A 24,898-nucleotide genomic window follows, 5' to 3' on the forward strand; every position below is an offset into this window, starting at 1 on the left:
CTTAGATTCATTGACATAGCATAGACGGCCGATTCATTATTCGTCACGCAATGCATATATATCTGGTTTTTATTGGAAAGTTGTACTCAGCTACCTTTTATACAATTCATTCTATACATATATCTCTTTACGATTTTTTCCATTTCAGTATGTGACTCGGGCTATTACGGCGATGCCTGTGCTAATAAATGCGGCGAGTGTTCCGACAGTGTCACATGTCACCACGTAAACGGTACCTGTCCAGCTGATCTTTGTCAATCTGGTTTTTCTGGCGCGCAGTGTCAGACGGCTTTAGGTAGGTAACCGGCTTCTGATTGGATGAAACGTACTGATAAATAAAACAATGCATTATTCAAATTGTTACCCTCAGTAATAAACTTGAATAAAGGAAAAAAAATGATTCTTTACTCCACATCCGAAATGATAAACATAGTCCTGCAGTCCAAATATAGTTGTTAACTTAATATATATCGACATGTACTTCATTAAATTATCTGATATTTGAAAATTACGAAATTCATTGCATTATCGGGCTAGCGCTCCTCCCTGTCTAGATTTTGACTGTTTTTTTCAGTTATTAAATCGATTTTCTCAGTCGCCTCCCATGTTTCAAAATGTAGGTCCTTAGCATCACTGACGAGGTCTAGAAAGATTAACAGCTGTACGACGCACTTTAATTCGTTGTTTGGCTCTACTATATTTAATTCTAGAGATGTATGGAAAGGTGATATTCATTTGTGTATCTTGGGTTCAATCACCTATATAATTTTTTTTTTGCAGTTGAGGATGCAAGTGTAAGCGTCGCTGGTATCATTGGTGCGGCCGTGGGATTGTTGGTGTTGATGTTGCTCGTTCTTCTAGTTGTTCTGTTTGTGGCTCACAGGTAACGTACATAAACTTCACACAATACCATTCTCCAACTTCTGAGTCCGATATAAACCTTAATTGATACAAGAATGTTAATGCATCAGAAAACAGACAAACATGGATAACTACATAATAAAATGAAACATATTATTTGATTCTGCCACTTGGAAAGCACAAAATATCAATGCTCTCAAACATTTCATTTCATTTTTCAGAAGAGGTCGAAATTCAAACCGACAGCGAATGATGAACTCCATTGCAAATCTTTACGGTGATAATAGAACCCGTACGTATCCCAACTGATATCTATCAGGACTGACAACATGAATCGCAAAGACTTTTCCTCATTATAAAATTTAATGATTTCCAAAGCTTTTGCGACGTACTTGTGCGTGATGTACTTAAAGTGACATTCATGTATATATTGAACTTATACCGTGCCATGTATGTATAGACAATTTTTCGTTGTGTCTTACAATTATAGTGTTCAATGGCGTTCTATGAAGCAGTATTAGAATATATAGGTTGCATTGATTTGACGTCACAAATCAGATTTACTAATATGATGTTGAAATCATATTGAATTAACGTATTTTTAAAATAACTGTCATTTATTTATTTTTAAATAAAAAAGTTTTTCCATAATATCTTTTGTTGTATTAATTTATCACTAAAACCAAACCAAAAATAAGATATATAAATAATATCGATAACAATATAAAAACATATTTATTTCGAATTTTACTCTTTAAACTGACTTCAAACTAATAAATATCTATCAAATACTGACAATTGTTTTGATAATGATGAAGGAAAGACACCTCTGCTTATTGGCCTTTTGCTTGGAAACTATTCTCATTTCACGATATTTTGTTATTAAGTGATACCGAAAGTGATAGTTCATATTAAAAGATACAAATTTAAGTTATCCTAATCACATATGCACTGTCAAGGTTTTTTTCACCGTATACCTGTAGACATCTAAGTCTAGGATATATCGCAGCTTTAATGTTTTGACACTATTCAGTCAAATCGCAATAATTCGTTCTATTTTTTCAAAATCTAGTATGTTGACAAACATGTTAAATAACCAGAATAATTTATTTCTATTATTTTAACAAATAATCTAGAAATTGATAAACCCACTGATGGACACAAATTTGGAACTTAGAGACTAACCTCATTTTCGAATATTTTTTTCTCTAAAATCGATAATATCTATTTATCATTAGAGTAGCTGTCTTCAAGACCAATTCAACAATTTGAGTTATTACCAATTTTCAAACAATTGTACAATACTTGAAAAGTGGATGACATTAATGTTCAAATAAAATGCAACCTAATATAGAATTCGCACAATGATGGATAGACTTACACAATTAACAATTTCCTCAGTAGAAATCAATAAATCGTTAATATTCATACGTAATCGCTCATGAATGATATAGTCATTTTCAATTACGAAATGTAATTCCCGCGAATATTGCAAAACAAAGACAATTTAAGTCAAATATCTAACGCAAAATAACAAGGTAAATTTTCGTGTATGCAAGTAGGTCAACGAATAATGAACAATTCGGGAAAAGCAACACATCTTCCTTATTGACTTTTCCAGAATCCAGAAATGTCATTTATCGTGGAGATAGCATGGATAGTAATGCTCCATGTTCTAAGACTTACCACGTGAACAGCTTGACACGAAACTCGTTCGACAATGAACTTTTCGTGGACAGTTGTAATGACGCTGTCCCGAGAGAGTATCGTTCACTAAACAGCTCGAAAGAAATGTATGATTGGAGCAGCACCGCTAGTCTAAACGAGTACCATGAAGAACCTAGTTCGGGAACCATCAATTATGATACCAAAATGAAACTTCAAGGATTCGAGGAATCGGTGGTTACTAAGAAACAGCTTGGACGTATTAGTGACGAATTCAAGGTATGTTACAGGATTCCAAGCCTACCTGACCATAACATGATATCAACAATGTCTTTTGTCATCGAATCAGATTGCGAATAAATTTGCTAATTGAAATTCTTAGATGTTTAAATATGTAACTGGACCATCTCTCATAATGATAAAAAAAATCACGAATTTTAATCGTTTCGGTACCTTGTGCAGAGTTTAAGACGACAAATAATTGTTTTCGGTGTCTTTGGTTGAAATAAACTATTTTATTTTTTTTATAAATAAACGTTGATAGGGATTAAGTGAATTTGTTTCCTTGTTTGTTTTACACTATATTCATTTTAATTTCTTTTACAGCATCTGCCAACAGGTCAACTTTTCTCATGGGATGTAGCAGAACGGCCAGAAAATAAACCTAAGAACCGCTACAAGACAATTCTTCCATGTATGTATGGCATTCAGGGACGGTAATTTTATATCTTTACCGCTACATAAAGTCAAATAAAGATATTGATTGATAGGTTTAAAATATATGTCGAAATAATTTCGCAAGTATTATTTATATACAAATATACAAATTATAGAAAATGTTAAACGGCAATTAAGATGAATTTTGCAAATATTGATGTAGAAACGTCTTCATACAAGTTCAAGATACATAACATTCAACAACGTTTTATTTTATCAAAATGCAGAAAAAGAAATAAGGATGAATTTATGTTTATAGTTTTGAAATGAAAGGACATTTTAAAATATAAGTTTGGAAATCTTTTCCAAAAAATGAAATATTTCTTAATCATAACGCATGCCATATTCATGTCTTGTGGAGCATTATAATGGACAGTAGCTGAAGCGTGCTCTTCAGTAGATGTGTATACATTCATATAGATAGATATTTTATCAGATCTGTAAAATTCTTTTTAAGATTTTTCTAAATTTCTTACAGATGACCAGACAAGGGTAATACTTAGAGCCAGACAAGGGCAGACCGATTATATAAACGCCAGTTTTGTACAGGTTAATATTTCACCCTGTTTTCTCAAATATGTCTTAATAAAAAACCAGCTAGATAATCATGTAATCAAGTGCATCAAGTATATGGGCATTTTGACTTTTAATAGAGTCAACTTTTTCGTTTAAAATAACATTTTGATTTATCAAACAGAAAAACAAGAGAAACGGCAACTAAATTTATTTTCATTAACCGTTTGTCTCTACATATCTTTGTTATACCGAAACGCTTCATATGACAGTATGCCATGCAAATTTCTCTCTTTTCGTATCCCAATGCACAAAAATAGAATCACTACTGATACGTCACCGAAGAAGCCGACATTTTCAAATCCCTTTACATCCCCATATACTCCAAGCAGATTTCATGCAAAGAAGATATCTAAAATTCAAAAACGACAAAAATTGTACAAATATTTAAAGAATCTATTGGAAGTAAAAATAATTGGTCTACTCCACACAAATATAGACATAGGTAACCAAACACGGGAATAGTTTGTACTAAATTCCCCATACTAGGGCGCTTTGGTCATCATATTAATTATGTATAATTCAAACTTGTCTTTCACAGAGTGTCGGAGGCGATGAATGTTACATAGCCTCACAAGGTAAGAGCAAGTGACATCTTTTATATATTTTGAATGTTGTTTACTTAAGACACTGTTTTATTAAAATGTTTGCTTCAAAATGCGAATGATGCAATTCAAACAAGCAATTTATTGTTACTTATATTTCCCTAAAATTTCATTCAAATAAATGATAAATATGCATATTGATCTGCATACTAAATGATAAGATATCTATATGTAGATCATCAGTTTTAAAGTTTCTTTATAAACAACTCAATCCATTAAGTTGTACTGTATAATAAGCCTAAATCCAAGAGCTCGTCCATGAAATGATAATGTTTTATAGTATCTGTGAATATTATGGTCAATATTTACCACGAAATCAAATGCCAACGAAAATGTTTATTTTTGGAAAGTCACGAAATTTTTGCCTCGGGAAAATTTATGATATTACAGTATCAAAGTGAAATCGAATCCTTTGTTATACTCTACTCAAGTTGTCTTTCTGTATATATCAGGTCCCAAAGATAACACAGTCTGGGACTTCTGGAGGATGACATGGGAACAGCATTCAAATAAGATTGTCATGCTAACGGACCTACGGGAAAAAGGAAAGGTAGGTCACAAGTTTATAAATTCATGTTGCATTGGGCCTGTGCATAAAATTTCCGTCACAGAAAAATATTTGTTTATTTTATATACCAGATATAGATATTAATCTTTTTATGAGTTGCTCATTTTGATAAATATTCATTCATCGCATCCAGTTGAAGAGTTTAACCGTCTTACAATATGAGAAATGGTATATATATTTACTACCATAGTTCATTTGTACATGAATCATTAAATACATTCGTGTTGACCATCTCCAAGAAGTTCATACTTACGCTGGTCGTTGATTTTCTCACACTTTATCAGTCTTGTAAAAAAAGTGTTATATTTTCAAAATCAGCAAAACGGACACCTCCCTTGACGTCATGCACTATATACACTGTTAAATCAGACCATGGTATACATAGTGCACTTACTTTTTACAGGAAAAATGTTGCCGGTACTGGCCGAAACTGGGGCAAGTCTTGACCAATAAGGAACTGACAATCACTACACTGGAAGAGAAGTCTAAACTCTACATCACAACTACACTTTTAAACATTAAAGAGGAGAAGGTAGGTTGATAGATTTCAAACGTTCTCGTACAAAATATTAATATATTTATCTTAGTAAACAACTCTTTCGTTCATACAACATTATCGTGATTTCAAACAGTATATATGCTTTATTACGGATATTTTTAAAATGTTTTATCACTCTATCGATAACATGTTACATAATATACTTTTTGTTGTGTAAATCCATCTAAATCTAAGCAATTTCTAATACCTTCACCTATGATTTTAAAAATCATTCACGTGCAATAAAAACATTAACCATTTCAAAGAAATCAAAATCTGAATTTCTAAAGAACAAGAAATGAAACGAGCTGGAATCAAATTACAGACTATATGAAATCATTAGGGAAAACATAGAAGCTGAAATCAATAATATTTATATCAAAACCCTGTAATGTTGTAAAATCAGGACTGTGTTTTGGTTGTAACTAAATATAAGATTTATTTTTGCTTTTTCGTCATCCATATTGCGATCAAATATTTAATGTTAGTACCAAGCTATATAATATATTATGATCTAGGTGAATTGACACGGGAACCTTCCAGAAAGAAATGTACAAAACAGCTGAAATCTTAATATCAAAGTCATATAGGTATACCGGAGTTTTTATTTATATAGATATCAGATGGAATTTTAAAAAGTATGTTAGCAAATTATTATATCTAACTGTACGCTTCAGACAAAGGAGAAGAGAACAGTTCACATCTTCCACTTCCTAGCCTGGTCAGATCACGGCACGCCGAATTCATTCAGACTGGCAATTTTCCAACGCCATGTGGATAAAAGTGTAGCTTCACAATCCGGACCGGTCATCGTCCATTGCAGGTTCATTTATAAGATTCATTTTATTAAAACAATAAACGCGAATACTTTTCTTCTTTTAAAATAAACGCGAATAATTATTATCAAAGGAAACTGGAGAAGAGGCAGCAATGTTTTTCATTACTTTATAATACATTATGGGGGAAATATATATAATTTGACGCCAACAACGGAAATCAATGTTGTGATATTCAGATTATTCGGAAGTACTAACCAGAAATTTGATTACAGTGGCAAATAGATGTATGCTCATATCAATTATGAAGATTAGTATAATTTATTTTGTCAAATTATGAATTCCAACATTATTTTCAATAATAGTGCAGGAATCGGTCGTACAGGGACATTTATAGCCCTTGATGGTCTCCTCAAGCATGGACGACGCACGGGAATGATCGACGTCTACAGCTATGTTGCTAAGATTAGGTCATGCCGCAAGGGTATGGTACAAACGCAGGTACGAGTTGTAAAAAGTCATAGTTATGAAAAAATGTGTTTGTGTGAAACTTTTATTCCCGTGACACAAACATTTACAGACTCATTAAAATGTATAGGTCTTCAAATAAGTCAGTTAAATGCTAACATTTGAATTCTTAACTTATGATAGATAATTAACTAAATTATCAATGATCAGAAATTTATTTTTCAATCTTTCTATTCAGGATCAGTATGCGGCCCTATATGAATCTTTGGTGGTAGCACTGACGCACCCAGATACTTCAATACCACGCAGCCTTGTTCCAGACGTTTCAGAAAACACGCAAAGACTCAAACAAGAATTTGAGGTAAAGTGATTATCTTCGGAGTAAATGAATGTGATATATCATCAAGATAAAATGGAAAACAGGGAACTTAACATACAAAATATAGGTTATCGATGGACATCTTTCAAATAGACTTTTCGATCGTTTTACATTTCATGGTTCATTACAATTATCATGTCATTAATCATTTTAATGAAGTCATTTGTATTAAACGTTATACTTGATTTCATACAGATATCAATCATTTCTTTTGACAGTCGTTTTCTGATATAAACACAGGTTACATAAAAAGTGGTTGCGAATGTTTTTTCCCCTTTTATTCGAGATAGTGATTTTTTAAAAGTTACATAATCACGAGCTTTAAACAGTCGTGAATTATCTATTGCGTGATTAAATTTCAATGATTGTTTAAAGCGCCCTTCCCGTCAAAATTCATCATGTCAGCCAATCGAAACGTATATACTGTTTATTGTCACAGAAACTATTCTTCACAACGATTAGGGAGTTTTCATAACCTGACCCATCCAACACCAGAATAGCTATATGCATATTAACATCTTCTTTCATACCCATTCTCCAAGTGAAATAGGCTTGCATGCAACAAAAATGCTCTACACTGGTAAAGATGTCAATAAACATTATAAATATATTTATATTCATGGAAAATTCATATTTCAGATCCTGCGTAAAAATCGTCCACAGTATGAGAGTACAGAATATTCGTCTGCATTATCTGTCCAAAACGTATGCAAGAACAGAAGTATGAAAAGTTTACCAAGTAAGTTGTTCCTATTGCATGTCCGGTACCAAATACAAGAACATGTTTACTTAGTAACACATTTCTACACCGATGTATGAAGTAATTAAAATACATGGTGTTGAACCTTATTACACAGAGCTGCAGTACCTCAGTTGGTACAGTCTCGAGCTAGCATCCATAGGAAAAACTTCTGAGGTGTGGGATTCAACTTTAACCGCCCTTGGTGGTTTGTATTTCTCAAGAAGTTAAAAACACTAGTTATCATTTGCTGTTGTCCTATCAGTGAAATATCTTTCTGTCAATTGTTCTGAATTGCATGTAGCAGGCTTCCCATGTATTGCTTGGCTAGGTAGCAGTCTAAAAGGACGCACTATTGCCAAATGACAATGGTTGTTTATAAAGACATGAAACTGGAGTATTTATTTTAATCTTAATTAAAGGTGACATATACCGGGCACCCCTTATTTCCCAAGACACCGGAAATGGTGACTACATCAATGCAGTCCTACTACCAGTACGTATTGTTCAGACTATGTCCCAAAATATATGTTATTCATTTTAAATGACAATGAATGAAAGTATTGAAATCAATCCATATAACTATTTTATACTTTTATATTGAAATAAGTATTGTATCACATGCAATCATCATTAAATATTGGGTTTTGGTAAACATGTACAATTCCTTAGGTAGTTTCAATTTGTTTCTCGGCAAACTCTTCCTGTCTTTACTTCACTTAACGATATGGAAAGTTAAGTATGTTGTGTAAATGCATAGTTCTGATAACGATAAACCATCGTTAATGATTGTTTGTTATGTTATTCACTGAAACGCTTCATTTTTCTATACAGACTTGTCTTGATATGGAAGGATATTTGGCAACCCAGATTCCCTTGCGGCACACATTGGTGGAATTTTGGAGCATGGTGCATGACTATAACTCGCGCATAATCGTCATTCTTGATAAAGTAGAAGATGTACGTTTTTATATTTAGATTTACCAAGTCTCTGTTGTACTTTTTCAGGAGTCTACGTGTAAAGCTTCCTTTCACAGAATTTGTGTTCTGTCGACATGTCGGTATTTTGTCTGCAGTCTATGTACTTGACTAGAAAACATATAAATATACTTAAATATACTACATATGATATTCTTTCAGGACAGGTTTGACATAATTTCCATTGTTTGGCTTCAAATTTGTTTCCTTATCTTCTTTGAAAACCTCCCACAACACTAACTGAACAGAATGTAGCAGCATAATGATGTGTTACCGCATCTAAATTAAGACAGATTTTATTCGCCACTCATATCTGAAGACTATTTTATATTTTGACAACAGAATTTCGACATCGTACCGCTGGGAGAACCTTTAAGTGTTGGGCCCTTCATCCTGGAATCACAGGGACTGCGTTCATCTGATAGCGGTATTACGGAGATGACGGTATCACTTCAGAAACAGGTAAAATAAAAATGTCTGTGAATTAAACAAAACACATGAATGTTGGTCAAACAGAGAGTCAGTAAGAATGATGTTAAGAACCTAAATTTTGAACCCTTGGAGGCGACTTAGGTAGAATCCAAAGTTGAAAATCGAAAGAAAATATTAAATTTAAATGTGGACGTGCACCTGTCTCATAATTTTTCTGACTTGCCACTTCCTGCAATTGTCTATTCCAATCGTCTCCCATGTCATCACGTTTTGGATTACTATCATAAAGGGAAAAGAGAAAATTTTCGGTCTGAAACTTTTCGACTTGAATTTGTTTTGCATCATTTAATATAAAGCAATAGAGTTTTGTTCAGAGTACATGCATTTAGTTGACATCCTTTTGAATTCATCCGATGTTACAAATCGTGAAATTATTGATTATTTGTTACGTGAAACTCCATGTCTATATTTACACGTTTAAATTTCGATATGATTTACATCTGACGCCTCCTAACATTTAGGCCCATAGCATCAGGAACGAGCAGCGTTACGACACAATGTAATTCGTAAGCTGACTCTATCTAATCTAATTCCGCATTGACACTTACATTTCTTCTGTACAATCCATTTAAGGTAGTTGTTTGCAACGATTATTTTGAAAATCTTTACCAACTTTACCAAACTCGCTACATAAAACCCGTATTATATTTACGTTAATGCCGTTTGTTTCCAGGGAGAAAGGGAGAGAAAGGTAAAGGTGTATCTATCATTTGGTACTGACGACAAAAAGAGCGTGATGTCAACACAAAAGTTGATACGAGTCGCAGAGTTGGCGAAAGAGGACGATGATGAAAATCCAACCACTATCGTCTGCAAGTAAGTGTGAGGTTTTATTTACCCTAGATACTATTTCTTAAAACCACATATCTGAAGATGGAAATAACGTATAGATAGTTTTAGAATTTACCATTGGTTGAACAATAAGACCAAGAGAGAGGGCTTCTCTTCTTCAAAGACATCGCTATCTACCCCATGGTCGTTCTATTAGTACAATGTATGTTTTCATTTATCTTGCTGAATTTATTACAAATTAAAACGAAAGTGAAAGCATTATTTCCTTCCCTCTCCAAGATGACATCATATGATAAAGAAGTTCCGCATTCCTGTCCTATCAGAATATCTTTCATTCAATCTAAGAATTTGATTTATCCAGCTTGAATCTTAATCCTTTTTCATGTCTGTAATAGAGCTTGAATTTCATAAGTAGAATACCATTAAAGTTAGATATTGGATACGATGCTGACACTTTTGGCGATCTAATGCGAAAACTTCCTTTGTTATGGTAAACATACAGCAGCCGACTATTTTTTTTTTTTTTTTTTTGGCAATTATAATATTTATGTTTAATAGGTAAGCGAGGTTTTAAGGTCACCTGGTTCCGCTTATAACTTACTTATATAAAAAAATTGTCAAGAAAAATGTCTGCAAAATATTCAATGGTGACCTGCATCTCATTATCGTACATTTAATGAACAGACATATCTGTCTGTATTAGTAATCTGCTTCATTGTAGACGCTTTTCATACACGGTAGGTATATTGGAGTGAAATAAAAATAAAATAAAAAATAATCATCTCATTTTCAATAAAAACTACACTGACTTGTTACCATTCAGATTTAACATAGGTAAGATTACATGTAGGAAAGTCTTATATATGCTGCTTCAGAGTAACATAAGATAACATTGTACGTAATTCAGGGATGGACAAAGCAAATGCGTGCCATTCTGTGTAATAGCGTCCCTAATACAGAAAATATCTTTGGACCAACTGGTGGACGTATTTGATATAGTGAGGGAGATTCTTATTCGAAAACCGGGCGCAATTCAATCTTTTGTGAGTACCATTATTTTACTAAAATACTAGAATGTATAGATAGGCTAGATAGGATTAGCTCCCTTTATCAAATTCATACCCAGTACCAGCTCGAGTAGGTGATATTTATCAATATATTTCATATATTGCTTGCACGTTAAACTCACTATGTCACAGAGGTCATAGAGGTCAAACATGATTACGACTTTTGTTTATGACAAAGTTGAGAAATCGAAGTTTGACAAGCATTTTGATTTTGTTTTTCGGCGTTTTAAATGATTTATACCAGAAATTAAGCGAACTTCGGATGAAATATTTTCAATTTAAATCATCAAATAAATCTGGCAGAATGTTATCTTCTTGTTTGTTACTTTCCAGGAGCAATATCAATTCTGTTACAAGGTTTTGAGCCAATATGTGAAACAGAATAGGAAGTCCACTACTTAAAGGAGCAAGACGAAGAACATACTGAAAACAATTTCGTTTTCTCAAAGACTTATTTTCGCGGTGTCGTTCTTGCTGCGACACATTTGTAATGATTTAAAAACATGCAATAATAGAAAACTTCATTTCACAAATGTACATACGAGATGGAATGAAATTGAGTTTGCGATTGCCACTCCTTACGAAAAATATAACCGTGATTCAAATATTTGTCTCTGTCAAATATTATAGTTAACCATGAGACTGATGATTTCAAAAGTATCATGATCGGTTTAAAAATTATATTATGTCATTGTGTTATGATAATTTTGTAAAATTATTTTGATTATATTTTTTTTTTATATTTTAATTTTTTTAACGGGTCAGGAAATTGTGATTTTTTCTGGGAATATTTATCATTATTTTATCGTTATCTAATATTATTTGCATTTGACATATGTTCAGTTAAAATAATGATATACTCTGTATTGATTGGTCTGTACAATGAAAATGGTCCAGAAAAAAAATGAATTTTATATAAAGATATTTCAAAAAAAAAAAAAAAAAAAAATGCAAATACATCTCTATATAACGTTGGCTTTCTAATCATTTTAATGTCGTTCATTACATATATATGATATTAAATATACATTTTTTACCTATGTTCATATGTAGATAATATTGATATACCACTTATAAGAGAATCCTTACTTCAAATACATCAACACAACGGCATATATCTATTGCATATATTTTCTGTTGAATACAATTTATTCGCAAGCATTGTAAAATTACAATTTTGCTTGTGAAGTCTTCAACTTACAAATGAATGATTATTGCTTATACCTGATATACATTATGTGGCTTGGTTCTGAGAATACTGATCCATAATAACTAAAGATCAGAGTCAGGAATGGGGCTTCTGATTTTAACTTGTCATTATACCTTGGAAAGCCAAAATCCAGCCCCCTATAATTGTAGATACTGTAAATATGTCTCTTAATGATTTGGATAATGAATTTTTTATTTCATAAATTATTATAATTTTGTTTTCGTGATACTGTGACGGTAAAGGAAAAGAAACATCGACATTTTCATTAGTATTTAATAATTTCTTGTTACAAAATACATCTTAAGCCTAATTTTAGAATCAACATACATGTTATTTACAATATATCCATACTAACAATCCCCCTAGCTGCATATAAGTATTCCTTAACAGTTTATGTGTGAGGAAATTGAATAATGATGAAGTCACTACTTAAATCTTCATTTCACAATGAAAAACATAAATCTAAATTTTAATACGAAGTATCGTATAAAACTAAAAAGTGGTATATATCGCAACTGTGTCACCTTCTTTTTTCTTTGTCATTTACTTGTTTACGTTTTTGAAAGTGTTTATACTTTCTTTTCGCATTTATTTTCTATACATTTATGTACTGTACATACCGAAGAAAAACATTGTTGAATAAAAAATGCTGCTATTATTGAGAAATTGTTATATTATCAAGACACGAACGAAATATCAATTGTTTTTACCAATGGTGTTATGACTGCATTGATCTACATTCATGGATGGAGAGCGGTGATACCACATATATGTAGCGCAATATTTTTTTCAGAGTTCACATGATTTTGTTTCCTACGTTTATGACACAATATATAGGCAATTACAAGTATGATGGAATTTAATCATATCATATCCAAGGTTTAGTTTAGATGTCAATAAATGATTAATGTCAGGAGAGATTTTTAGCAACCAACAAGGGATTTGTCTTTTTTTGTTTTTAAAACCTTGAACATAATCAGGAACACATTTAACATTAATTCGTCTGATTAACTACTGGTTACAACGGCGAATATTTGGTGCTATGACATAATCCATAACTGAAAGCTATTAAAAAGTAGAACCAGATACTTGTACTGTAATGTATGATGTTATTAAAATGTACAAATGTATTGACTCTTTTAATAAATCTGCTACAGGAACGATACATTTTAACAAAAAAATCAACTTGAAAGCGGGTTTCCTTGAAAATATAAAATCTAGGAAGATCGTAAAATACATATAGTATTCTAATTCAATATTTGCATTTTCCATTAGACATGTACTATATTGCGTAGCATTAGTGCCACTTATACATACCGGAAAAACAATGTAAATTGTACATTTTCCTAAACAATAACATTCTATACGCTTGCATTTCTGGAATGAAATTTCCAGATTATAATTCTAGTTTGCATTTGAATGAATTTATTCTCATTTCTCGCTCCGTGTTGAAATCCTCCAATGAAATTAATACGAAAGAGGCGACAAGTAGACATAATCGAAAGTTAGCATTTTGCGTTATTATTCTATTGAAATACATAAATTTACATATCCCAAGGTGATAGGCAACGGCTTCAAATCAGTTTAATCAGAGACATTTTTGAAATGTTAGCTGCCTCACAGAATCCCTGAAACAAACTGTAAAAAAATTAACTTTTAGTGGAGGATTTATTTACAGTTATCTTTGTCGAGGCCCTTCATTCAATGACATTAATATATCCACGCACTGATCACAATAAGTATAAGTAGACTCAATGATCTATGGTTATCTACGAATACCAGTGTCCATGAAATAGAAATTGATTGAAAACCAATAAATTCAAGTCCCCAGAGATGATATGGTAATAGTGTTATGCAAAAGCAATGATTTGGCAGCGTAATATTATATTATGTCTGGTAGTTTTAAAGACATTAAAAAGCTACGAAAAGGTATACATTCACATTAAAGACAATAAAATAATAAAACAAAAAAATGACACATCATCATAAACATCAATACAAACATCACAACAGTTCTTCTCCAGGCCAAAGTCATTACAAGACAACTGCACTTTTGTCGGATTCAGAAGTGAGATGTCCATAGCATCATAACGAGAAGAATTAAACAACGTGACGGTTCCTTCAATGAAGCCGAGTTAGTACACGTGGTGTCAGTCGACCGTTTGGTTTGTATCGGACAGATACTTGGAGAAGAGGATTCTGAAACATCCCGGACGAAATCTGACGTCACTTGAGTCCAGAATGTCGTCTGTCTCCTAGCAACTGTGGCTCTGTACATAAAGAAATTCCATATCAAATATGTTACATTAAGTAGAGAACGTTGAGAACAATACAGGTGCTAGAAAACAATAAGTGTTACATACCGGAAGTAGACATGACCAACGGACGCATCCGGAGCTGTCCACGTGAAGGTTCTATCTACGATATGCGCATGTGCAATGTGTCCCACTGCACTCTGAAATGTAAGTGCGTGTAATTAGTAAAGCTTCATCATGGTACAGTGAAGACGAATGTTTTTGTTGAATTTAGATAAGGGGCCAGATAATAGTAGAGTATCAGTCTCTACCAAAGTTGCTGTTCTCTAGTGTGTAAACAATGATAAATTGATCAATTAGCTTGGTGATCTAGTGTAAGGGTACCACAATACACTCAATTGTATAGAATAAAATGGTATATAAGAAAGTGAAAAGTATTACAACTTAAACACAGAATCGAATATTTAAGCGTTCAATAGACTTCTCACATAGGTACTAGCCTCGTCTGTTGGTAAAATCATACTAAACGAAGTTCGTAACTCTATTAGTTTTCCGAAAATAACCAATTCCAGGAAACTCGTGATGGTCATTAAACCGTTCATGATACAGCATCTCGCTAGGAGTGGTCTGAATCGACTGATAAATATTTTTTCTTTACTTTGGTATATGATTCACTACATACCATGCTCTAGAACTGTCGCCAGACTATTGTTGTAAAATTTCAGTTAGTTGGACTCTCATTTGTCAGCGAAATTAGACACTGAATCTCTATCAATTAGCTTCAAAGACACCTTTACATGACAAGTACAAGATTCAAATTCAATGCAGTGTTAATCAAGAGTGGTCATTTTCTGACTTATCTGTGGTTTATTTTCAATCCCTATGTAATCCTGTTTAACATCACAGCTCAGAATTAAAACTCCCGGTACGCTGTCTCATGAAGCCAATCTTTTTGGCTTGAAAAATGCAAATCAGTGTTCTCAATTTAACGAACCAACGAATTAAAAAATTGGAACAATAAACGCCGTGCTAACAAAACATTACAGGACATTTCCATTTCCATGAGTCAAAATGTCGGCATTATTCACGTTTTTGTCGGGAATTTTAAATTTGAGAATTTCTCTTCGAAAAAAAGGGAAAAATTAAAAGACAGATCGTTCAGGAAATCTGTGAATCAATTGTAATTTTCCAGAATATACACGTAAAAATCTAGTATTCTACTTTATATCTGGAGGTAAATGTCCCATTTTCGGTAGGAGTAGGTATGCTTTCCCCGTACAATTTTAAACCTACGAAAACGTTATCCCCGGCCATTACGTACGTTGCGTCCTCCTTGGCAATTAAGTAGGCCGAGGAATGTTTCATCCGCTGGAAGGTTGAAGGTTCCAACCGCCTCCTCAAAATGTGTATGTGAACAGTTTGCTCGTCTGGCTTGTAGCAACAGACCTTCAAAGAACTTGATATCTTTGTTTATCGTCGTATTCACCACCACTGCGAAATGTAATTTAACTTTGATAAAGGCATATATTTAAAGAATAAATTACGTCTGTATACGATACACTGCTTGTATCATTCGCCAAAACCCATTGAATGATATAAGGTTTCAACGGTTCATAACTGACAGTCACTGCAAGATACCTATTGTGTCTCTACATTCCACGGATCAATCTAAATCAATGTTCTGGTGAAGGTAATGAAGTGTTTTAACAAATGTGACTCATAAGACCTTGGGTGTTGGCGAAGGTAATTTCTTTTCGTCATTTCTGTTTCTTCCTTATAGCATATTGGAAATCAAATATGGTATTTTATCATAACGTACTTGTGTCTCCATGCTGTTATCCAACATCATTTCGACATACATATGTGGGTCTTTGTGAAGTATAATAACATTTTAGGGTCTCCATGGGGGAATTTTATCATTATGATGTACATGTGAGGGTCTCCACGGGGGGATTTTATCATTATGATGTACATGTGAGGGTCTCCACGGGGGGATTTTACCATTATGATGTACATATGAGGGTCTCCATAAAGTATTATATCATATCATACTTTTGAGGGTCTCCTTTGGGAAAATGTATCATTAAAATACACATGAGGGTCTCCATCAAGTGTTATAACATACATTTGAGGGTCTTCATGTGGGTATATATATCTATGAGGCTGTCCATTGGGTGTTACACTTTTACATACAGTACTGTGAGGGCCCCATTAGGGTACTTTTATAACATACGTATGAGGGTCTACACAGTGTGTTTTATCATTATATACCTGTGAGGGTCTCTCCGGGGGTGTACGTGTCCTTGCTCACGGTGATTGTGTATGGCGGATCCGATGTCTGCGAGTCCGCTCCATGTGCTTTTGGCCACATATCCACGCATGCGCCCAAAGGTGGTCCCATTCCGAACCCTCGAGACGGCGCAGGAAGGAAGCAAATCACTATTGCCAGGATCTGAATGACTATCGCCTGTCAGGAACGAGTTGAAATCATCAACGTTACATGAAGTCGGACAGTCCTTAGTAATTGTATTTATAAATAAATAAACTTTATATATTTTACAACATTTGCGAAGCGAGTTTTTCCCCCAGCTTATTCACTCTCGTTAGCCCGGACGGAAGCGTGCGAGGGGTCTTCCTATGGGAGGAGATCGGAGTACCCAATTACACAACTTTATGTTATTGACAGACGAACGGACGCAAAAAAAGGCGAGTTCTATTCATGTATACCCCCTTTACTAATTATAGGGTATAATATACTTTATTGAATTTCGACCAAAACACCAATGTTTCAGTCTCAACGTCACCCAGCTCCGTTCCGTGGCTAGCGACACAGGCAAAAAAGGTGAAGAGATATGCCTGAAGGACGTCACTAAGTAGTATCGCAATGTGGATACTATAATATTGTTATACACACACCCTCAAACACACCTGTTTACATTAAAAAGCGAGGTAGCTTTTGAAACAAGTGCGGGAAGTAGCCAAATTCTACCGAAATTGAAAATGAGGATGAAACAAATTTCTGAGTAGCCTGTCGCCAAAGATTGATCGGTACATAGATCTAAAATTTGAAAATTTGAATTTTCACATACATTGCGAGATACAAATGTGTTCTGTCATACCGTGGTATAGACAAAGTGAGGTACACACACTCAAATCCAATTTGACATAATTGTAATATCACACAAAAATACTAAATGAGATGCACACGTTAACGAAAACAAAAGTTTACATAGCAAGGAAGTTTGATAACGATATATCTAAACACGGTATTTATTAGAGCAGTAAATGTCACAATGAAGACAAAATGGTAACACAACACCACACTTCAGAGAAAATGGGTAAGTAAACAGAGTGACAATACCCAATCAGACAGGTCCATGAAAATCACCTTACCAGCCTAGCGAGGTAAATGAAAATTACCTCTCTTTAACGTAATCCTGTTAACACACAGTGTTGTTACACCAGACCAGCCTAGCGAGGCACATGAAAATTACCTCATTTTTGCGAAATTTTAACACACAGTGTGGTTACATCAGACCAGCCTAGCGAGGCACATGAAAATTACTTCATTTTTGCGAAATTTTAACACACAGTGTTGTTACACCAGACTAGCCTAGCGAGGCACATGAAAATTACCTCATTTTTGCGAAATTTTGTTAACACACAGTGTGGTTACACCAGACCAGCCTAGCGAGGCACATGAAAATTACCTCATTTTTGCGAAATTTTAACACACAGTGTTGTTACACCAGACCAGCCTAGCGAGGCACATGAAAATTACTTCATTTTTGCGAAATTTTGTTAACACACGGTGTGGTTACACCAGACCAGCCTAGCGAGGCACATGAAAATTACCTCATTTTTGCGAAATTTTGTTAACACACAGTGTGGTTACACCAGACCAGCCTAGCGAGGTACATGAAAATTACTTCATTTTTGCGAAATTTTGTTAACACACAGTGTGGTTACACCAGACCAGCCTAGCGAGGCACATGAAAATTACCTCATTTTTGCGAAAGTATGTTAACACACGGTGTGGTTATACCAGACCAGCCTAGCGAGGTACATGAAAATTACCTCTCTTTAACGTAATCCTGTTAACACACAGTGTTGTTACACCAGACCAGCCTAGCGAGGCACATGAAAATTACCTCATTTTTGCGAAATTTTAACACACAGTGTGGTTACACCAGACCAGCCTAGCGAGGCACATGAAAATTACCTCATTTTTGCGATATTTTAACACACAGTGTTGTTACACCAGACCAGCCTAGCGAGGCACATGAAAATTACCTCATTTTTGCGAAATTTTAACACACAGTGTTGTTACACCAGACCAGCCTAGCGAGGCACATGAAAATTACCTCATTTTTGCGAAATTTTGTTAACACAAAGTGTGGTTATACCAGACCAGCCTAGCGAGGCACATGAAAATTACCTTATTTTTGCGGAATTTTAACACTCAGTGTTGTTACACCAGACCAGCCTAGCGAGGTACATAAAAATTACTTCATTTTTGCGAAATTTTGTTAACACACGGTGTGGTTACACCAGACCAGCCTAGCGAGGCACATGAAAATTACCTCATTTTTGCGAAAGTATGTTAACACACGGTGTGGTTATACCAGACCAGCCTAGCGAGGTACATGAAAATTACCTCTCTTTAACGTAATCCTGTTAACACACAGTGTTGTTACACCAGACCAGCCTAGCGAGGCACATGAAAATTACCTCATTTTTGCGATATTTTAACACACAGTGTTGTTACACCAGACCAGCCTAGCGAGGCACATGAAAATTACCTCATTTTTGCGAAATTTTAACACACAGTGTTGTTACACCAGACCAGCCTAGCGAGGCACATGAAAATTACCTCATTTTTGCGAAATTTTGTTAACACAAAGTGTGGTTATACCAGACCAGCCTAGCGAGGCACATGAAAATTACCTCATTTTTGCGGAATTTTAACACTCAGTGTTGTTACACCAGACCAGCCTAGCGAGGTACATAAAAATTACCTCATTTTTGCGAAATTTTGTTAACACACGGTGTTGTTACACCAGACCAGCCTAGCGAGGCACATAAAAATTACCTCATTTTTGCGAAAGTATGTTAACACACGGTGTGGTTATACCAGACCAGCCTAGCGAGGTACATGAAAATTACCTCACTTTATCGTAATTCTGTTAACACACTGTGGAAACACCAGACCAGCCTAACGTGGTTCGTGAAATTTACCTTACTTTATTCTGTTAACACAAATGGCGGTAATACTACAGCGACTAGGCGTGGTACATGAACATTACCTGATTGAAGATCGCCGAGTCGATACACTGTGTGACACTACACCATACAATTGGGATATAAAGTAAACATGTTCACCTAAGTCCTGCAATCGTGACAAACAACGATAACTTTAAATACCTAAATTCTTAAAAACATATATAGAGCCTTTCCCCTAAGGAATCATTGACGTAACCGTCTCTCGCGTTGTCTGATTTCCACGACGTAATCCACGTCCCGACAAGTATCGATCATGCTTTGTCGGATAAAACGTATCACGTATACTTAAACTAAGTAATTCTGATACCCGCTCAAAACCAACATATGCAGTTAAACAACAACAAATTGAACGTTGATAATACACATCATTGTTACTAAAATTTGCTGTGTACATAGAGTTTTGGAGTGATAGGGCCCTTCCTCTACCATGGTACCTACAAACATCTGTTAGCGCCTTATAGAATATTCCTCATTTATAAGGTATCGGTCTTTTAACACCCCCGAGAATAATCCTCACTTATTAGGTATCAGTCATTTAGCGCCCCTCGAGAATAACCCTCACTAATAAAGTATCGGTCTTTTAGCACCCTCGAGAATAATCCTAACTTATTAGGTATCGGTCATTTAGCACCCTCGAGAATAGCCCTTACTAATAAGGTATCGGTCTTTTAGCACCCTCGAGAATAGCCCTTACTAATAAGGTATCGGTCGGAGAATCTCGTCCAATAACTGTATGTGCCCACTAAGACGATAAAAAGCTTGGATTACAGGACTAGCAGTACTTCTTTGCTGTACCAAACAAGCGAGATAGAGTCACATGGATGGTCCTAGCTGGAAAACAATCCTCCTCTGTCAGACAAACGAAATACAAACACACGACAATATCACGACCGGTATAGGACCTCAGTAAAGTGTTAAATTATACCACAGACAACACAAACACAAGACAATATCACGACCGGTATAGGACCACAGTAAAGTGTTAAATTATACCACAGACAACACAAGACAATATCACGACCGGTATAGGACCTCAGTAAAGTGTTCAATTATACCACAGACAACACAAGACAATATCACGACCGGTATAGGACCACAGTAAAGTGTTAAATTATACCACAGACAACACAAGACAATATCACGACCGGTATAGGACCTCAGTAAAGTGTTAAATTATACCACAGACAACACAAGACAATATCACGACCGGTATAGGACCTCAGTAAAGTGTTAAATTATACCACAGACAACACAAGGCAATATCACGACCGGTATAGGACCACAGTAAAGTGTTAAATTATACCACAGACAACACAAACACAAGACAATATCACGACCGGTATAGGACCTCAGTAAAGTGTTCAATTATACCACAGACAACACAAGACAATATCACGACCGGTATAGGACCTCAGTAAAGTGTTAAATTATACCACAGACAACACAAACACAAGACAATATCACGACCGGTATAGGACCTCAGTAAAGTGTTAAATTATACCACAGACAACACAAGACAATATCACGACCGGTATAGGACCTCTGTAAAGTGTTAAATTATACCACAGACAACACAAGACAATATCACGACCGGTATAGGACCTCAGTAAAGTGTTCAATTATACCACAGACAACACAAACACAAGACAATATCACGACCGGTATAGGACCTCAGTAAAGTGTTCAATTATACCACAGACAACACAAACACAAGACAATATCACGACCGGTATAGGACCTCAGTAAAGTGTTAAATTATACCACAGACAACACAAACACAAGACAATATCACGACCGGTATAGGACCTCAGTAAAGTGTTAAATTATACCACAGACAACACAAACACAAGACAATATCACGACCGGTATAGGACCTCAGTAAAGTGTTAAATTATACCACAGACAACACAAGACAATATCACGACCGGTATAGGACCTCAGTAAAGTGTTAAATTATACCACAGACAACACAAACACAAGACAATATCACGACCGGTATAGGACCTCAGTAAAGTGTTAAATTATACCACAGACAACACAAGGCAATATCACGACCGGTATAGGACCTCAGTAAAGTGTTCAATTATACCACAGACAACACAAGGCAATATCACGACCGGTATAGGACCTCAGTAAAGTGTTCAATTATACCACAGACAACACAAGACAATATCACGACCGGTATAGGACCTCAGTAAAGTGTTAAATTATACCACAGACAACACAAGACAATATCACGACCGGTATAGGACCTCAGTAAAGTGTTAAATTATACCACAGACAACACAAGACAATATCACGACCGGTATAGGACCTCAGTAAAGTGTTAAATTATACCACAGACAACACAAGACAATATCACGACCGGTATAGGACCTCAGTAAAGTGTTAAATTATACCACAGACAACACAAGGCAATATTATAGGACCTCAGTAAAGTGTTCAATTATACCACAGACAACACAAGGCAATATCACGACCGGTATAGGACCTCAGTAAAGTGTTCAATTATACCACAGACAACACAAGACAATATCACGACCGGTATAGGACCTCAGTAAAGTGTTAAATTATACCACAGACAACACAAGACAATATCACGACCGGTATAGGACCTCAGTAAAGTGTTAAATTATACCACAGACAACACAAGGCAATATCACGACCGGTATAGGACCTCAGTAAAGTGTTCAATTATACCACAGACAACACAAGGCAATATCACGACCGGTATAGGACCTCAGTAAAGTGTTAAATTATACCACAGACAACACAAACACAATATCACGACCGGTATAGGACCTCAGTAAAGTGTTAAATTATACCACAGACAACCAAAATACAAACGTATACTTTAAAAATACCTTAGGACTGTATCAATATGGTTACAGAGAAATAATACCTGTCTGTTAGGTAATAACAGATAAGTTCCTGGTTCAGGAACGAAACCGCTAGGTATCAAGTCTATTTTGACCTGATTTGCTGTTGACTCGTCCTTGACCTCTGCCAATACCCAAGAGTACGTGTCGAAGACTGTTGCCTAAATGACAGACCGCGGGAACAAGTATCCCACTGTCCCGGAATGCTTGAAAACATTAAAGGGCGTTTTTTCACAATATTATATTTCTCTCCAGTATGACGCAATGTCAGTTATAATTCAAAAGATGTCATCCCTTCCCACTCCTGTGTGACTAACGTGGGTGGCAATATTGATTAAAAAAACACAATTCGTGCAACTGCTTCTCCATAATTGACATTTTCTGCTAAAGGAAGTCTAAACATTTTACGTAGAATCAACAAAATGCCATTGTGAAAAAAGTCATTTACAGGAAGTTTGTTTCACTCCACAGGTTTTCAACGGTTAATCTCTTTTCTTATCGCCAAGGTGCGGTTTAAATTGCATAAATACATCTATATACAGGTTCTAAAGCAGAGACATCTCTGGCTCTAGTAATGAAGATGGGAAAGTTTTAAGCCTTGTATTGAAGGACTTAAGAGCTAACCATTGAAGCCATTCAATATCGCAGGTGAAAGTGTCTAAACACTGAAGAGGATTACGTTCATCACAAATGTTACAAAATGACTTCCAAAAAGTCAGATATGAGCTTGTAAATCTCAGCTCAATCAGCCCTCATACATATATACACACTACTACACCGTGTTATAGTAAAAGTGCTATCAGCTGGCTATGACGTGTTTCTGCATTAAATCAACAGCATTAATCATAAAGAATCTCCCTTAGGCACAGCAATATATAGAAATAAGATAGATAAGAAATCTGCAGTAGGGCAGTGGTCACTAGGAAATTTTGTTGTTTTTGTTTTCACGTCGTCCCATTATACATCTAATGCTTTATTACACGTAACGAGGTACCTTTCCTCACTAGGTGAGTATTTCTTCACATATTTTGATTGTAATTTAAAAAGTATAGGCGAAGAATAATTATTTTCTTCGTCGATTCATGCCCATTCTTGTGATAAATCTAATTTAAATCATGCGATGTTGTATGCACTTCCTGCCACTGACGTACAGACATGCATTTGTAAATGCGCATATATATATGTACTCGCATTTTTACACTTTTACCCAACTTTTCAAAACGCTGATTCGAGGACAATGAATCATCAGCGATGATATAATAGCGTCAAAGTTTTCTACAGTACGAAGTTGTATATTCATATAGCAACAAGAAAAAAGAAAAAAGATATGTATAAATTCCTACCATTGTCCTTATCCAAGTCCGTGGCTGTCGGGAGATCCGCCGGAGTAATAGTCCAGTATGTCCTATATTTCGTAATTCACCTGTTTGTGCGCATGCGTATAAAACTCCAGCAGCTACAGAAGCCCGCCTATATCAAACATGAAACGAAAGTAAAATGATCTTGGTTACTGCCAAAACGAAAATCGCCATTGATAACGCACCCACCCTTCACCTGTCCGTCCGGAATTCTACTCCCTGAACGGACGAAAAAAGGAAGACTCTCGCCAGCCCGACCACGTGGGTTTTCTCAGGGCACTACGGGTTTCCTCCCACATGACATCCGGACCGACAAGCGTGATTGATATAAATTGGACGACTTGTTTCGCAATTCTAAAATGTATTTTATTTTTAAACAACCATGAAACAACAAAGATGAAGTGTGATGTCGCACGTGCAGAGCCCTTTCGTGACGTCACATCATGTGTAGTGTATCATACGTGTTTTCATCATTTGAAGGCACGCTTAGTCTTAACCGGACATACTGTTTGTTTTAAAATTAAATATACCACATACTCGGAAATTTGTTTGCTAAGAACTTAGTTTATATGAGTTCCTAACGCACTGGAGTAATCATATTGCGGACAGATCACGTGATACTAGATGTGTATTCTAGGTATGTGGACATTTACAATGTGTGCGTTTTGAGTTGTTCCCCGATGTTAAAGTATCAA

At 35.1% G+C, this 24,898-nt stretch overlaps 2 protein-coding genes across 2 annotated transcripts in view; one reads left to right on the forward strand and one right to left on the reverse strand.

Annotated features, from left to right (window-relative positions):
- Window positions 1-11,620, forward strand: part of LOC132556961 (multiple epidermal growth factor-like domains protein 6) — a 29,276-nt gene extending 17,656 nt beyond the window's left edge. The window contains exons 26-44 of the mRNA XM_060221425.1: window positions 149-295; window positions 781-883; window positions 1,083-1,153; window positions 2,483-2,805; window positions 3,133-3,220; window positions 3,722-3,792; window positions 4,358-4,394; window positions 4,874-4,971; window positions 5,393-5,521; window positions 6,205-6,350; window positions 6,669-6,804; window positions 7,010-7,132; window positions 7,790-7,889; window positions 8,312-8,385; window positions 8,724-8,849; window positions 9,210-9,329; window positions 10,033-10,175; window positions 11,059-11,194; window positions 11,552-11,620. Of these exons, the coding sequence (XP_060077408.1) occupies window positions 149-295; window positions 781-883; window positions 1,083-1,153; window positions 2,483-2,805; window positions 3,133-3,220; window positions 3,722-3,792; window positions 4,358-4,394; window positions 4,874-4,971; window positions 5,393-5,521; window positions 6,205-6,350; window positions 6,669-6,804; window positions 7,010-7,132; window positions 7,790-7,889; window positions 8,312-8,385; window positions 8,724-8,849; window positions 9,210-9,329; window positions 10,033-10,175; window positions 11,059-11,194; window positions 11,552-11,620 (2,240 nt within the window). The remainder of the gene's footprint in view (window positions 1-148; window positions 296-780; window positions 884-1,082; window positions 1,154-2,482; window positions 2,806-3,132; window positions 3,221-3,721; window positions 3,793-4,357; window positions 4,395-4,873; window positions 4,972-5,392; window positions 5,522-6,204; window positions 6,351-6,668; window positions 6,805-7,009; window positions 7,133-7,789; window positions 7,890-8,311; window positions 8,386-8,723; window positions 8,850-9,209; window positions 9,330-10,032; window positions 10,176-11,058; window positions 11,195-11,551) is intronic.
- Window positions 11,621-12,687: 1,067 nt separating this feature from the next.
- Window positions 12,688-24,234, reverse strand: LOC132556986 (putative defense protein). Its single transcript, XM_060221450.1, has 5 exons — window positions 24,189-24,234; window positions 16,955-17,150; window positions 16,005-16,174; window positions 14,792-14,883; window positions 12,688-14,698 (listed from the first exon to the last, which is right to left on the reverse strand). Exons 1-5 carry the CDS (start codon window positions 24,189-24,191, stop codon window positions 14,491-14,493), a joined length of 669 nt encoding a protein of 222 aa, XP_060077433.1. The 5' UTR covers window positions 24,192-24,234; the 3' UTR covers window positions 12,688-14,490.
- Window positions 24,235-24,898: the final 664 nt, after the last annotated feature.

This window comes from Ylistrum balloti, unplaced genomic scaffold (assembly GCF_031769215.1).
Source record: "Ylistrum balloti isolate Yb309-2 unplaced genomic scaffold, AGI_CSIRO_Ybal_v1 Utg370612, whole genome shotgun sequence".
NCBI lineage: Eukaryota > Metazoa > Mollusca > Bivalvia > Pectinida > Pectinidae > Ylistrum > Ylistrum balloti.

Coding starts and splice junctions, on each gene's coding strand:
- LOC132556986 (XM_060221450.1), bottom strand. Junction 16,175..16,954: donor CCCCGGAGAGACCCTCACAG/GTATATAATGAT, acceptor TACATTTCGCAG/TGGTGGTGAATACGACGATA. Junction 14,699..14,791: donor GTTGGTCATGTCTACTTCCG/GTATGTAACACT, acceptor CTTTATGTACAG/AGCCACAGTTGCTAGGAGAC.